Source organism: Trachymyrmex septentrionalis, unplaced genomic scaffold (assembly GCF_001594115.1).
Source record: "Trachymyrmex septentrionalis isolate Tsep2-gDNA-1 unplaced genomic scaffold, Tsep1.0 scaffold2, whole genome shotgun sequence".
Lineage (NCBI taxonomy): Eukaryota > Metazoa > Arthropoda > Insecta > Hymenoptera > Formicidae > Trachymyrmex > Trachymyrmex septentrionalis.
Window position 1 is genome coordinate 175,995 of NW_017305179.1, and position 12,901 is coordinate 188,895.

General features: G+C 34.3%; 2 protein-coding genes across 2 annotated transcripts in view; one reads left to right on the forward strand and one right to left on the reverse strand.

The window, feature by feature from the left end:
• Window positions 1–698: 698 nt before the first annotated feature.
• Window positions 699–7,887, reverse strand: LOC108747422 (probable E3 ubiquitin-protein ligase HERC4). The gene is made up of 18 exons (XM_018484855.1): window positions 7,194–7,887; window positions 6,151–6,337; window positions 5,956–6,066; window positions 5,731–5,853; window positions 5,376–5,651; window positions 5,068–5,219; window positions 4,875–4,991; window positions 4,436–4,696; window positions 4,134–4,261; window positions 3,780–3,948; window positions 3,219–3,509; window positions 2,768–2,947; window positions 2,566–2,652; window positions 2,316–2,501; window positions 1,826–2,136; window positions 1,597–1,746; window positions 1,165–1,504; window positions 699–985 (listed from the first exon to the last, which is right to left on the reverse strand). Exons 1-18 carry the CDS (start codon window positions 7,194–7,196, stop codon window positions 833–835), a joined length of 3,225 nt encoding a protein of 1,074 aa, XP_018340357.1. The 5' UTR covers window positions 7,197–7,887; the 3' UTR covers window positions 699–832.
• A 3,412-nt stretch (window positions 7,888–11,299) lies between these two features.
• LOC108747423 (moesin/ezrin/radixin homolog 1) overlaps window positions 11,300–12,901 on the forward strand; it is a 35,477-nt gene continuing 33,875 nt past the window's right edge. The window contains exon 1 of the mRNA XM_018484858.1: window positions 11,300–11,521. The gene's annotated coding sequence lies outside the window, so the exon portion shown is untranslated. The remainder of the gene's footprint in view (window positions 11,522–12,901) is intronic.

Consider the following 12,901-nt stretch of genomic DNA (forward strand, 5'->3'; position numbering starts at 1 on the left):
TTTATATATATATATATATATATATATGTATGTATATATATATATATATATATATTGCATATATATTTATTTCAGTAATATATTTTAAATTCTTACATATGTATATGGCAAGCCCAAAAATATACTCTCAAATTAACAACATGTTTCACACAAAATATTGAATACGTGTCTCTTAAAAAGTTATGGAATTTATCTGTTTCGTGGCGCGTAAAAAAAAGTTCTTATTAAACTAGGTAACTTTCTCTGAGTATCATCCTCTTTTGACTATTTCAAATACATTTATAAATTAACATTATGCATTTCTCTTTTCTCACAGTTAACCGACATTCTATATATAGTATATGTTATACATAAAAATTTCTTTGTAACAAATATCGCACACGAGATATATGTAACATAATTATTTTATATATAAAATTTTATATATAAAATTTACACTGCATAAAAGTTCACGAAATTTTCATTAGTCGTATAATTGATAATTACTAGATTATTACAAATGTTAATATTCAGTTTTATTTTCAATTCAGATTACACAATGACAAATATATATTAAATATTTGTCAAAGTGCATATCAAATAATATTATTGTTAAATTTAATATAATAAAAATTGATGCTATAATCGGTTTAATTTAAATCACAGAAGCATAATATTTTTATTTTCAAATAGTCAAAAATTTAAATTACTTTTTTCCACACTTTTGTCTCATATTTCGTTTATAGGTTATTATCATAATAAAGGACTATTAAATTTGCATATTCTTTCAATTCACTGTTGATTTATATATTTTATTATGTAATTATTGAGCTTGTTTAGGCGCTTCACGATCTCACACGAGTGAGAATCCTTGATTATGTTGAATAGCTTGCAACAATTTGTATTTCAATCTTTCACGAGTTTGATAACGCGGCAGATCGAGAAGGTTAAAACATGTATGTGCAGCCGGTAGAAAACGTTCATCAGTCATTGGCTGTATCGTTATCTGTAACAAAAATAACAAATAGTATATTATATTTTTTTTTATAAAGATCTATTTTCATTCTCTTTCTCTCTCTCTCTCTCTCTCTCTCTCTATATATATATATATATATATATATATATATATATATATATATATATATATATATTCTACAGTTCTAATAGTATGTCACTTTCTCTTACTTTTATAGCTTTCATGCCCTGTATAGGTATTCTGTCACTGCCTGTTAAGAAAAGTAGAAATTTCTTCTTCTCCTCCAATGGTAATTCATGAAAGACCTGCCAGAAGAGCATGATAGTAGGATGATTTTTGGAATAACAGTCCTTATAAGTGGCATTCTTCTCCAATTCTTCCCAATCGTAATTCTCATTACCAATGAGAAGCGACATCAATTCGTGACTACGAAATAGCTCTAACACCTTTCCACCGCATACATTATGAAAGCCTTTATGAAAAGCTTTGAATTCCGTTTCTATTGATTTGTTTAATATATAATCCACGTAAAGGTCAACGTATTGTTGCCTGCAAACAAAAGCGTTTTGCTTTCCTTTTCTTCTTTTTCTTCTTCTTCTATTATTATTACCGATGTCGATATACATGCAATGTTTACGTACTTATTTTTTAATGTTACAGGAATTTTATCACCATTGGGTATCAAGTTGAAATTCTTCAGCTCGCCAAACACTTCTCTACTTATCTCGAAGCACAAACCGTATACTTCTTCAAAATCTGATTCGTTGTATTCGAGAACACTTTCTAAACTTCTGCAAATGCATATATTCATTGATAATTAATTTAATATGTGATAAATAACGTATACGGTTTTGGGAATAAACGAAATACCTAGCTATTGTCGGTGACATTTCCTTGATATCACTTAGCCCGACTGATTCTCCCAAAAGTTTCTTATACATGACCAATGGAAATGGTAAATTAATAATTACAAAATTGTAAATGGCCAAGCCGCAGAGAACGCCAATTAGAGAATACATAACTTCTTCTTCTAACGAATACGGACTGAACCAGATTGTCCTTGTTTCTTCGTATTCTTGGAACATACCGTACTTAAAATCGAGAATCTCTGCGAAGAGAAGCATAAAAAACTCTTTCCTCACGCCACCCACATCTTCAGCCTCTTCATCACGGAATTTAACCTGAAAGAATTTGAATGCTGTAACTATACTTAATTATCTAGTACTTATAAAAAATTATACACACTATAACATTTCTTTTAAAATGTAATATTGAATTTTAATAAATTCAAAACATTTATCTAATTCTTAAAAAAAGATTATAAATCTTTAAAAAGACGTTAGAAACTTTTAATACTTACTCTAAGTGGTCTCTTTAACTCGTTAGAATCGTATTTCAACAATTGATCCAGAGTATCGTTGACTATATTATTCCGTGACACGTGCAATATTACAAATTGACTATACTGTTGAAAGTTTAGGCTAGGCGTTCCAAGCATTATATCTCTTACAACTCGTGATGCCACTTCATTCATCGCAGATTGCATCTAATATAAATATAGCTTATTACACAATGCATACGATTATTTTTAAATAGATTCTTTTTTATACCTGTATAGATTGATCGGTTTCGAGCAACTTTGTTTTCGCCTCGGCATCGAACAGGAAAGGATAATTGCAGAAATATATTTTACGATACTGAAAAATTGTAGGGATTTTAATATTACATGTGCATAGCAATAAGTATGATGTGTTACTTAATTCACATATATACATGAATTAAGAGGAGCACAGAAAATCTAGAGTCGCTTACAAAAGACCGATCTTCTTCTGTCAACCATTTGCAGTATTCATGAGCAATGTCTACATATTCCGATAATTCTGATAAGTGGAAAGTCTCGTGGGGTACTCGTATACCAGCTATGATATTTAGTTTATATAATAGTCCTAGTAGTTGTAAAGCACATTGCAGGCTTTCAGTCCACGTGATGGCCTGTCGAACATGTTCTCCAAAATTATCATATAAAAGAAATCTGCATCTCTTTTTAAAACAAAATTTCAAAATATTTTATGTAAAAATATTTTTGTAACTGAAATTTGTAATTTTATAACTGATTTATTCTTTTACGGCAGAAACAAAAACTAGTTATAGAACAATTTTTTAATTGCTTTTAACGCAACATAGAAAAGCTCAAAAATTTGTGAAAATCTTTTCTTTCTAATCGCTTGATTTGTTTATATGAACATTTCTGCGCGCAATTTACTTTATCCGTCGTCGACTGCTTCACAAAATGCAGCACCACAGACTTGTACATTCTCACGAGTCTCTCGAAGTAGTACGGAGGGGCTGAACTCCACCACATGCCTACGATCTTACAAGCCTCAGCTTTCAATTTTAATACCGCCTTACAGAATGGCGTTTGCAAAGAGCTATAGTTGGATAGATTTGCGAAGCGATGATATAGCGGTAACGTTAAGTACACTCTTAAAGACTCTACATCGGGCGGAGAGTCAACAAACGATGGTATCAAACTTTCAGTTACACATGCGAAAATCTGAAATGAAAACGTCGCCATTTAGAAATCGATCAATATTTTACATGTATATCTGTAAGTTGGATATAAATTTAACGAATACCAAACGAACTTGAATGTTCAAACATTCATTTGTACAACAAACAATTTACTCCTTTTCTTGACTGCATAGAATACTAACATTGAATTAGGTTAGTGTTTGCTGTATATAGCACTTAAACTTGTGCGACGTTTATGTAATAAACTTTTGCATCGGTGTTGGTGTAGGTAAATATCCAGCGGTATACGTACCAGTTCTTGAATCGTACCGTTGTCCAGTTCTGAAATAATTCCAAATAATCTGATCGCGTAATCAATATTGATTCCATGATGCTTGCTCGAACATCCATAGTGCGCGTCATTATTGAGCAAAAAGGATGCATTTATACACGCTTGACTTTTGAATACAGTTTCTAGATACCTGAAAAATACCGCATAAACACTTAAAGTCTACACGATAATTGAGGCTATGGCAAAATCGATTAGATCAAATCTATTGAAACGTTATGTCTCGGCAATAATAAAAATACGAAGAAAAAAGTGCGAGCGCCTAATTTCTGTATTGGATTGCATAATTTTTCTTTAATACGTATATTTTTCACTCACGTCATTAATTCATGATTCACTAATGAACCTGGTGGGATCTTCTGACATTCGGCTAGCTTTTCCTCCATCACTGTAAGAATTTGGGAAGTCGGCCCTAATATTCTACAGTCGCTCGGTTCTATATTATCCTGTAGATATATTTAAGTAAAGATAATTTTTCATATCTTATTACAGAAATGATGCAAAATTAAATATTCCGTTGCGTTCTTCTTTTCTATTTTAAAAAGAAAACTGCCGATATAAACTTATAAATTTGGAAAATAACTTAACAATAAGAGCGTGAGTAATATGGAAAAACACACTTTTTTGTGACTGATCGTAACAAAGCAATGATCGCCTCCACTAAAGATGTGCTTGACAACACAGTCGATTTGAGGGCTATAGTGTAGGTCGAGCATCACTGATGATCCACTCGGCGAAGACCAAGGTCCTAGAACGACTTGTGGTGTTGTAGCACTCTGTGAAGCACGATTGCCCAATTGTCCAGCACCTCCCAAACCCCAAGCGTAAACTCTCCCCCTAGACGGCACTAAGGTCAATGTATGCCTTTTACCACAAGATACCTGTACAATAAAATGTCAGTATCATTAAGATGTAATTTTTTAAAATAGATTAACAAATATATATAAATTGTGTAAAATAAATAAGATTAATGTAACATATCTTTATCATAATGTAAAATTACATTTTAATCATGTACACAATTATAACAGAATATTATTTTTGTAAAGTATAGCTTACTTGTGTTACCGTGCTACCCATCAGTTCCATAACTTGCCGCGGCAAAATCTCATTTGTAGTATTCCCATGGCCTAATTGACCATACATTCCAGCACCGCATGTAAATACTCCACCGTCCTGAAATAACCGCAGAAAGTTATTTTAGGATTTCTCTAATTTTCAGAGTACTGTCTGATGGATAAATAAAATTTACCATTGTCAAAAATACTGAGAATTCCTCACCGCATGCCGCATAGCATACTTTCGCGTTTCTCAGAGTACGTAACTGGCATGGTAAATTCCTTTGCTGTACGTCATTTAGTCCTAATTGTCCAAAGGTGTTTCTTCCCCACGAGAATACAGCTCCTGTGAGAAAACAACAAATGCAGGAGCTTTATTCCTGAAAAATATTCCATACGAACACCTATAGTATACAATACGTATATTACAGATTTTCATATGCGATATAGATTAAAAAATAGGCTCTATTCACGTGAAGTCAAACAGTACACAATGCCTTACCTGATTTTGATATAACTATAGTGTGATAACCGCCGCATGCGATAAATGCAATTGGTACGGCAGCTAAAGTAGAAATCCTTTTTGGTTTTATTTCAGTCGTCGTGTAAGACCCTAATCCTAATTGTCCCTCTCTATTACTACCCCACGCATATAACTCTCCATCATTAGTTAGAGCGATTGAATGCTCTATACCACAAGCAATCTGTACTATCACATTTGTACCCAATACTTTAACCATACGTGGAACACGCTCTGTACAATCGACGCTATTTAATCCTGTGAAACAATAAATATATGGTTATCATAGTTAATAGCAGTCTCTACATATAGATAAAAAATAAAATGTATATGTTACCTAGTTGACCATTCATATTACAACCCCAACTGAAAAGTTGTCCCCACTCATTCACAGCCAGAGTATGACAATTACCACACGCTATTTTTCTGAATACAAATGCGTCTAGGCCAGGTATCAGTTCTATATAAAAGAAATCAATATATTTTAGCAAAGTTGATAAAGAATTTTAGGAGATATCTAAATGGCATATTTAATTCAATTGAAAGTTCTTATTGTACTCACGTAACCTTTTCCTCGCCTTCTCGTGACCAAGCTGTCCATAGTCGTTATTACCGCAGGAATACACTTTACCTTCTTTCGTAATAGCTACGGTATAATTTTCTCCACATGCAACTGAAATTTAATTTTCATCAGAACATTCTTGTGACAGAAATTTTATAGGCTTTGCATCAAGATCTTTCAAGAAGACCCTTTTACTTTGCTCGATATTGCTGGCTTCTGCAAAATCCACTTCTCTTGGCAGAAAAATATTCTCATCCTCGATACCGCCTAAACCCAGCTCCCCGTGAATAGTACTGCCCCAACAGAACATTCTGCAGTAGTTCTTGATCCGCTTCACTGCTAGATCATTCTCATCTGTCGAACACTTTCTCGATCTGCCTGCCTATATGCACAGATATAAAAATTAAATATATAAATAAGTTATATACATCATTAAACATATAAATAAGTTATATGCATCATTAAATATTCAAAAAGGAATTATATATAATACAGCATATATTAATATATTATTTGCTTAATGAAATATTAAATTGATATCAAAAACATAAAAATACTTATGTATTGTTCCTAAACAACATAAACACTTTTAATCTCTGCGTGTTTTTTTGCTCAATTTATCTTTTTTGTTTTTCTTTCCAACATGAATAAATCGTGCAAGAAATTCAACTAAAAAAGAATAGATCTTCATATTCTATATACAATAAAATAAAAATAAAAAAAATATATATATATGTGTCACTTTCAACACAGATGCGTATTATATATGCAAAGTACTATAAATTCATCCAAACATTCAACAAAAATAAACAATTCTCTTCTTGTAAAACTCTTGTCATATTTTGAATTACTAATATCTATAAATATGATTCATGTGTACCTAACAAATCCCATACAACAATCATTAATTTCTTAACAACTTAGTTAATTAACTTTTGCCATTTATATCACTTTCCGCTTCAAATAAATTTCCAAACGCGAGAGGACGTCCCAGTGACATCACGTGGTGTTTATGCCTGTTTTGGATTTCGATAAATAAACGATTCTCCCGGACAAATCAATTAGCAAAACAATTAACTCTAATCGACGCTTCTCTCTCGTCCGAGCGGTTAGGCATCGCGACGTGACTACAGAGGGTCGTGGGTCCACGTGTCTTTTTAGGTAAGCCAAGCATACCTAAAAAGAAGATATAGGCGTCTCGCGCCGAGGCTAAGTAAGAAAATCTGAGTGTGACTAACCATTATTTTTTATCTCCCTCGATTTTCGCGGCGCGCGAGCGCGCGCACGCGAAGAGGCATCAGGCTCGCGAGCGGCACATGTGAGTGACGTGTGTGATGTATTTACGCGAGATGCGTGATCGCAAAAAGTAATCCCCCGGGCTCCGATCTCTCGTATAAAGGATGTCGGTACGTCGAAGTCGTCAAATGAATAACACCGAACACGTCCGAGTCGCGGCGGCCACGAGGACTATCCGCGTGTCTCTCGCGTGATTAACGCGCGTCCCTTCCGGCCGTGGCTGGGTTCCAAACAATCCTCGTATCTCCACGTCCGCGTGTGTTAAACTCAGACGAAGCGGAAGAGTAAAAGACTCGCGGCGCGGCTGAGAGGTTAACTCGGGCACCTTCGTGAAACGCTCCGCAAAGCGAATATTCTCGATCGAGTCCGCTCCTCCGCCGCTCCTCAGACTCATCGTTCCAAGAACGACAAAGAAAGAAATGTATACAAAGACGTTGGAGGGAGACGAATGATGAAATAATCCCTCGAAATCCCTTCCCCTTCGCAAGACTCTAGTCATGAAATGTAAATGTAAACGGAATGACTTTGAGCGAGTTCGATTGTTCGCGATTGTTCGATGATCTCGTGACGTCGATGATTCCAGAACGTGGGATGACGTCGCGTAAAACGCGAAATTGCCGTTTCTTTTCTTCCCTCGTTTCTGAGTTTTTTCTTTCTTTCTTTTTTTTTTTTTTTAAACGATTTTGGATACTTTCCACTTGGTGACACAAGTCGACACAATTAGTCACGTTCTATCTTTGTTATTTACTTACTAAATGATGTTTGTGTCTGATATCACTGTGTCCATTTCTATCAATACAACTACAATTTCGGCTTATTTATTTATTCATAACTTATTTTTCATCCTTTTTGTTACGTCTGTTTTTACCAATGTAGTTAATTTTACATCTCGGTTCAACTTGTTCTTCATTTTTTCAAATTCTTATGCCTGTTTTTACTAATGTAATAATTTAACTTCAATCCCGATTCATTTTAGTAGAGACCGCGAAACGATCTGATCACGAGTGGTTTTGTCAAAGCGAAAGTGGGAGAGAAGGATCTATAAAAATCGGAACGTAAATTGAATGTAAAGAGAAAGCGACAGAAATACACGCTTCTTTTATGTACGTTTCGGTTGTCTCATTTTCTCATTTCAGAAGCTTCATTTACGCTTCTGTCTTATATTTTTTTTTACACGCTCGACTTGAGCCAACGGCACACGGTGTATATTTTCTTGCCGGATTGCTTGCGTTCTAGTAAATTCTTAGCATTGCACCACACAGAGTGCAGAACTTCTAATAATCTACTAAAATACAAGCAACCGTGTAAGAAAACACGCATCGTGTGCCACTGACTCAGCTTTACACTTCAGTTGTTATTTTTGCCAGGATTGTTGTTAAATAACGGAGCTTATTGGAAATCCAATCGTCCCTGAACTTCGTCGCGAACGATTGATTGGTATACCTCCAAGATCGGCGAGATCCGAATATTCCGAATGGCGATGGTTTTGTTTAAGTTGAGGTTTAGGTTATCACATCGTTGCAGATCGATGAACGGAACACAGCTTGTTGCGCGGAACAAGTAAACGAGAACGAGCGAGAACGAGGAAGACGCGATGTCATTCGTACTGTTCGTATAGCTGCTATTATTGCTATTATTTATCAACTGAGAACGCACCTGCACCTCACTTACATTTTTTAGTAGACTCCTGCAGAGCCCGATCGGAAAACAAAACAATAGAGATCGACGAATGACAATTGCAGCGTTTGTCTAAACTGACATGACGAGCGGTAATCCACGGTAATCAGATACTGCATATAGCTTGTGCGCATTATATAGCTTGGCGTACACACACACACACACACATATATATATATATATATATAAAATATATATGCATATATATAGCCTCCCGTTCGCGCGAGCGCAAGCGGTTGACAGCACAAAAAACTGCAACCAGAAATATAATATAAAGCAGCCAGAAATATCTGGAATATACCGATGAGTTATTATTAAAAAAATGTCGATTCTAAATACATTTTTGTAAATAATAAGAGGAAAAGCGAGAAATGCGAAAGAACATGTAATAATTGAAGGATTGACATTTTTTGTTGTATCGAAATTAAATAATTAAGGTTAATTATGTAATGTAGGTTAATTATTTTTTTATCAATAAATATCTCTTTTACAGCTCTGATAAAAGTTGTAACAAAAAAAAGTAGGAATTGGTACAGATAGAGAAAGAGAGAAAATAATTAAAGGAATGCTGGAGCAATTTTGCCGGCCGAACTTGATCGATGTCGATAAAGCAAATTTTTAATACCAAGTAGAACGTTATAATATAAATTTTTATTAGTTTAGATATTAAATTATTAAATTTATGATTTTTTATTATATGTATAAATGTTGAATAAATACGCATGCATACTTGTGATGCTATAATATTATATCTTTTATAGGGATGAATATCCGAAAAGTATCCGGTATCCAGCCGGTATTATCTTGCATTTCTTTACTATCTGATCGGATAGTCGGATATTATTAGTATCCGGTGAATTTTATATTATTAAATTGTTGATTTTTTATTATATATAAATGTTCTACTAATAATAAGTATGCACGTTTATAAATATAATATCTTATTATTCAATCGTTTATAAATTTAAACTACAATTTTTTATTTTAAATTTACAGGGTTTTTTTAGAAGACATTTTTTTGGAATCCGGTCGGAAAATATCGGATCCGACTCGAAAAATTGCTTTCCCGAATATTCGATGTTACATTCTTTCCGGATATCCGATATCCAGTATCCGGTGCATCCGATGCATTCTTAATCTTTTATATCGCCAAAAATGATAACTTTTTTTGTTCTACAGTTATCATATATCTATTGACAAACTTGGACGATATTAAAATCACAGTACATATTTACGAAACTGATAAATTATAAAATTAGTATTATATATTAGTTTTTTACTATTAATCATTTCAATTTGTAGTAACGTGAACTTTTATAAAATCTGCGATTTTTAATAATATTTCGTCAGACTAATATATTCACAGGTTATATCTCAAAATTATAATTGTTTAAAATAAAAATTCGCAAATAATATTTTAATTTAATTTTTCGGACATATTTTTATTATAGTATTTTGAGTCGCAAATTTAAAGAAATAATTAACCTACGTGGTAACAGCTAGGAAACTGTATTTTATAATTTTATAATTTTTTACACCGGATTGTATTTTTCTAAAACTATTTGCATTTTTTCTTTTATTAGAGAGAAACCTAAAAGTAGACACATCCTGGCCTTTTTCGTATATCAAATCTCGTAAGGGAATATCCACGTTTTTGTGATTCTTTTCCATGCTATTACATGGATTAGACAAAGACGAATAATCGACTTTGATTATTCGTTCTTGTCTAACTCACTATAATAGTATGGAAAAGAACCACAAAAACGTGGACGTTACCCTACGAGATTTGGTATTCAAATAGAAAGGCCAGAATGTCCACTCTCTAAAGAGTTTCTCCACGTCTCTAAAGAGTCTCTCTTTAGAGAGAGAGATCCAAACAAATCAATCATATTAAAGAATTTCACAAGAATTGCAAAGCTACTTTTTCTGCTGCACACAATGAAGGATTTAGCCTATATAATATTACATTTGTTATTTATATCTATATAATATATTGATGTAATTTTGTTTTATGACAAATATAATATCATCGTTAGATCATCAAAAAATAAACAAGTCAATCAATGCAAAGTACTTACTAAGGCCGGTATTCATAGTCGATTCTTATTTCCAGACCTTAACTTAAGTAATGTCTTAAGAGGCTAATGCATATGATTGGTTCGTAACTTAAGACGGTCTTAAATATAAGATCTGACTGTGAATATCGGCCTAAGTGCTTGTGCTGAACGCGGCCAATCTGATGTCTCTTGAATTTTCTAAACCGCGAGCGACGCATCTTCGTCAAGTGCGTGATTCGTGCTCGTTTTTCCCCTCATTACCCCTTCCCCGACCGTTAAATCACCGCTTCGGCGCTTCGCGAGCGCACCGCGCACGGACGGACCGACGGACAGGCGGCGGCCATATTATCAGTGAGGTGTCAGTATTTTCCGAACGTGACGGGATTTTTGGGTGTGGATCGTGCGATTTCCTGTTTCGCCGGCTTAGTCGTGGGGTTACTAGCGCGAGTGTGAGCGCCAGGCGGTCCAACGTTGTGGATGCGGTGCGTCACACGTGTCACGGGATCCACGGGTGCAAGCAGAATCAGGTTAATCAGGTAAGCGCGCCGTCGACGTCGCCCGACGTCGCCGACGTCGTCAGTCATCGCGCGGGGTCTACGTTCGTCATTTTCCGTCTCGCTTCTCCGCCGTCAATCGTCACGTCACGAAAAAAGAGTGTTTGAGAATCGAGAAGTCGAGAAGGCCGCCGAGCCGTCGTCGCGGGACGTTTGCGGGATTGTTGCCGGTAACGTCGGTTATACGGCGATGTATCCCGGTTGTACGTTCGATTCGCGAATTGCATCTCGCGATCTGAAACGCGTGACGAGAAGAGGAGCCGGGGTCGGTCAATCGAGGCGACTCGCGCGGTTCGACCTCGTAACGCCGCGCCGGTTGCCGTAAACTTGCCTCGTTTTTTTTCCTCGTTCTCGCAGTGCACATTACGACTCGGAACGTGATATAAGTATCCGTCCTCGGGAAGGAACGAGGGAATCGAGGTTGGTTTGGTTCGCCGGAAAACCGGTTCGAATGTTCGATTGTACCGACGTCGGTTAAGCTATAACTGCGTTTAACTTAATTTTCTTTTCTCTCTGTGTGCCACGTTTGCCAACGTCGTGTTCCGCCTTGCCATAATTTGGGCGAGTTGATTCTTCGTAGATCGTATATTTGTACGATGTATATATTAATTGATATTTAATCAATCGATAATCAACAGTGATTCCTAATTATTTCATTGTTTGATTTGTGAAAGAAACAAAGAAATAAATTAAGTTCGAAACTCAGTCAGCGAACCATAACTTATTGTGATTGTTTTTATATTGAGGTTGGAAAGTAACTGAAAAAATGAAAAAAATGTAAATAAATCAAATGCGACTGTTAATATTAACGTTTAATTAATTTTCTTTTGCTGTAAAAATATAGGGGAACTGGAAATAATTTATTATTATATTAAGAGATATGGATTGATTTTTTTACTATATTGAAGTTGAAGAGTGATTCAAGAAATAGAAAATGTAAATTGATCAAGCAAAACGACTGTTGATAAATTATATTTTTTTCTGGTAATTTAGAAATATAGGAGAATTAAGGATGTGATTTATTATTATATTAAAATATAGAATAATTCTTTTTCTAGACCAAAGTTGAAAAACAATTCAAGACATGGAAAACTGTAAATTAATCGAGTAAACCGATTGCTAAATTTTTTTTCTTGCTATATTAAAAATATAAGGGAATTTACAGAGATGTGATTTATATTAGACGTGATTTATAAATTTTTTTCTTACCATATTAAAAAAATATAGAAGAAAAATATAGAAATGTGACTTAGTATTATTTATTAAATGTTAATAAACGTTAATAAATGTTAATTAACGTTTAATAATTAATATATATATTTTTTTAATAATTACATTTGTTAGTTATATTTATTGTTATTT

Bases quoted from the DNA above. Each gene is read 5' to 3' on its own strand.
- LOC108747422 (XM_018484855.1), bottom strand. The intron at 3,510-3,779 runs GTACGTATACCG...TTTTCATTTCAG, and splicing joins ACGGTACGATTCAAGAACTG to ATTTTCGCATGTGTAACTGA. The intron at 1,747-1,825 runs GTATTTCGTTTA...ATGCATTTGCAG, and splicing joins ATGTCACCGACAATAGCTAG to AAGTTTAGAAAGTGTTCTCG.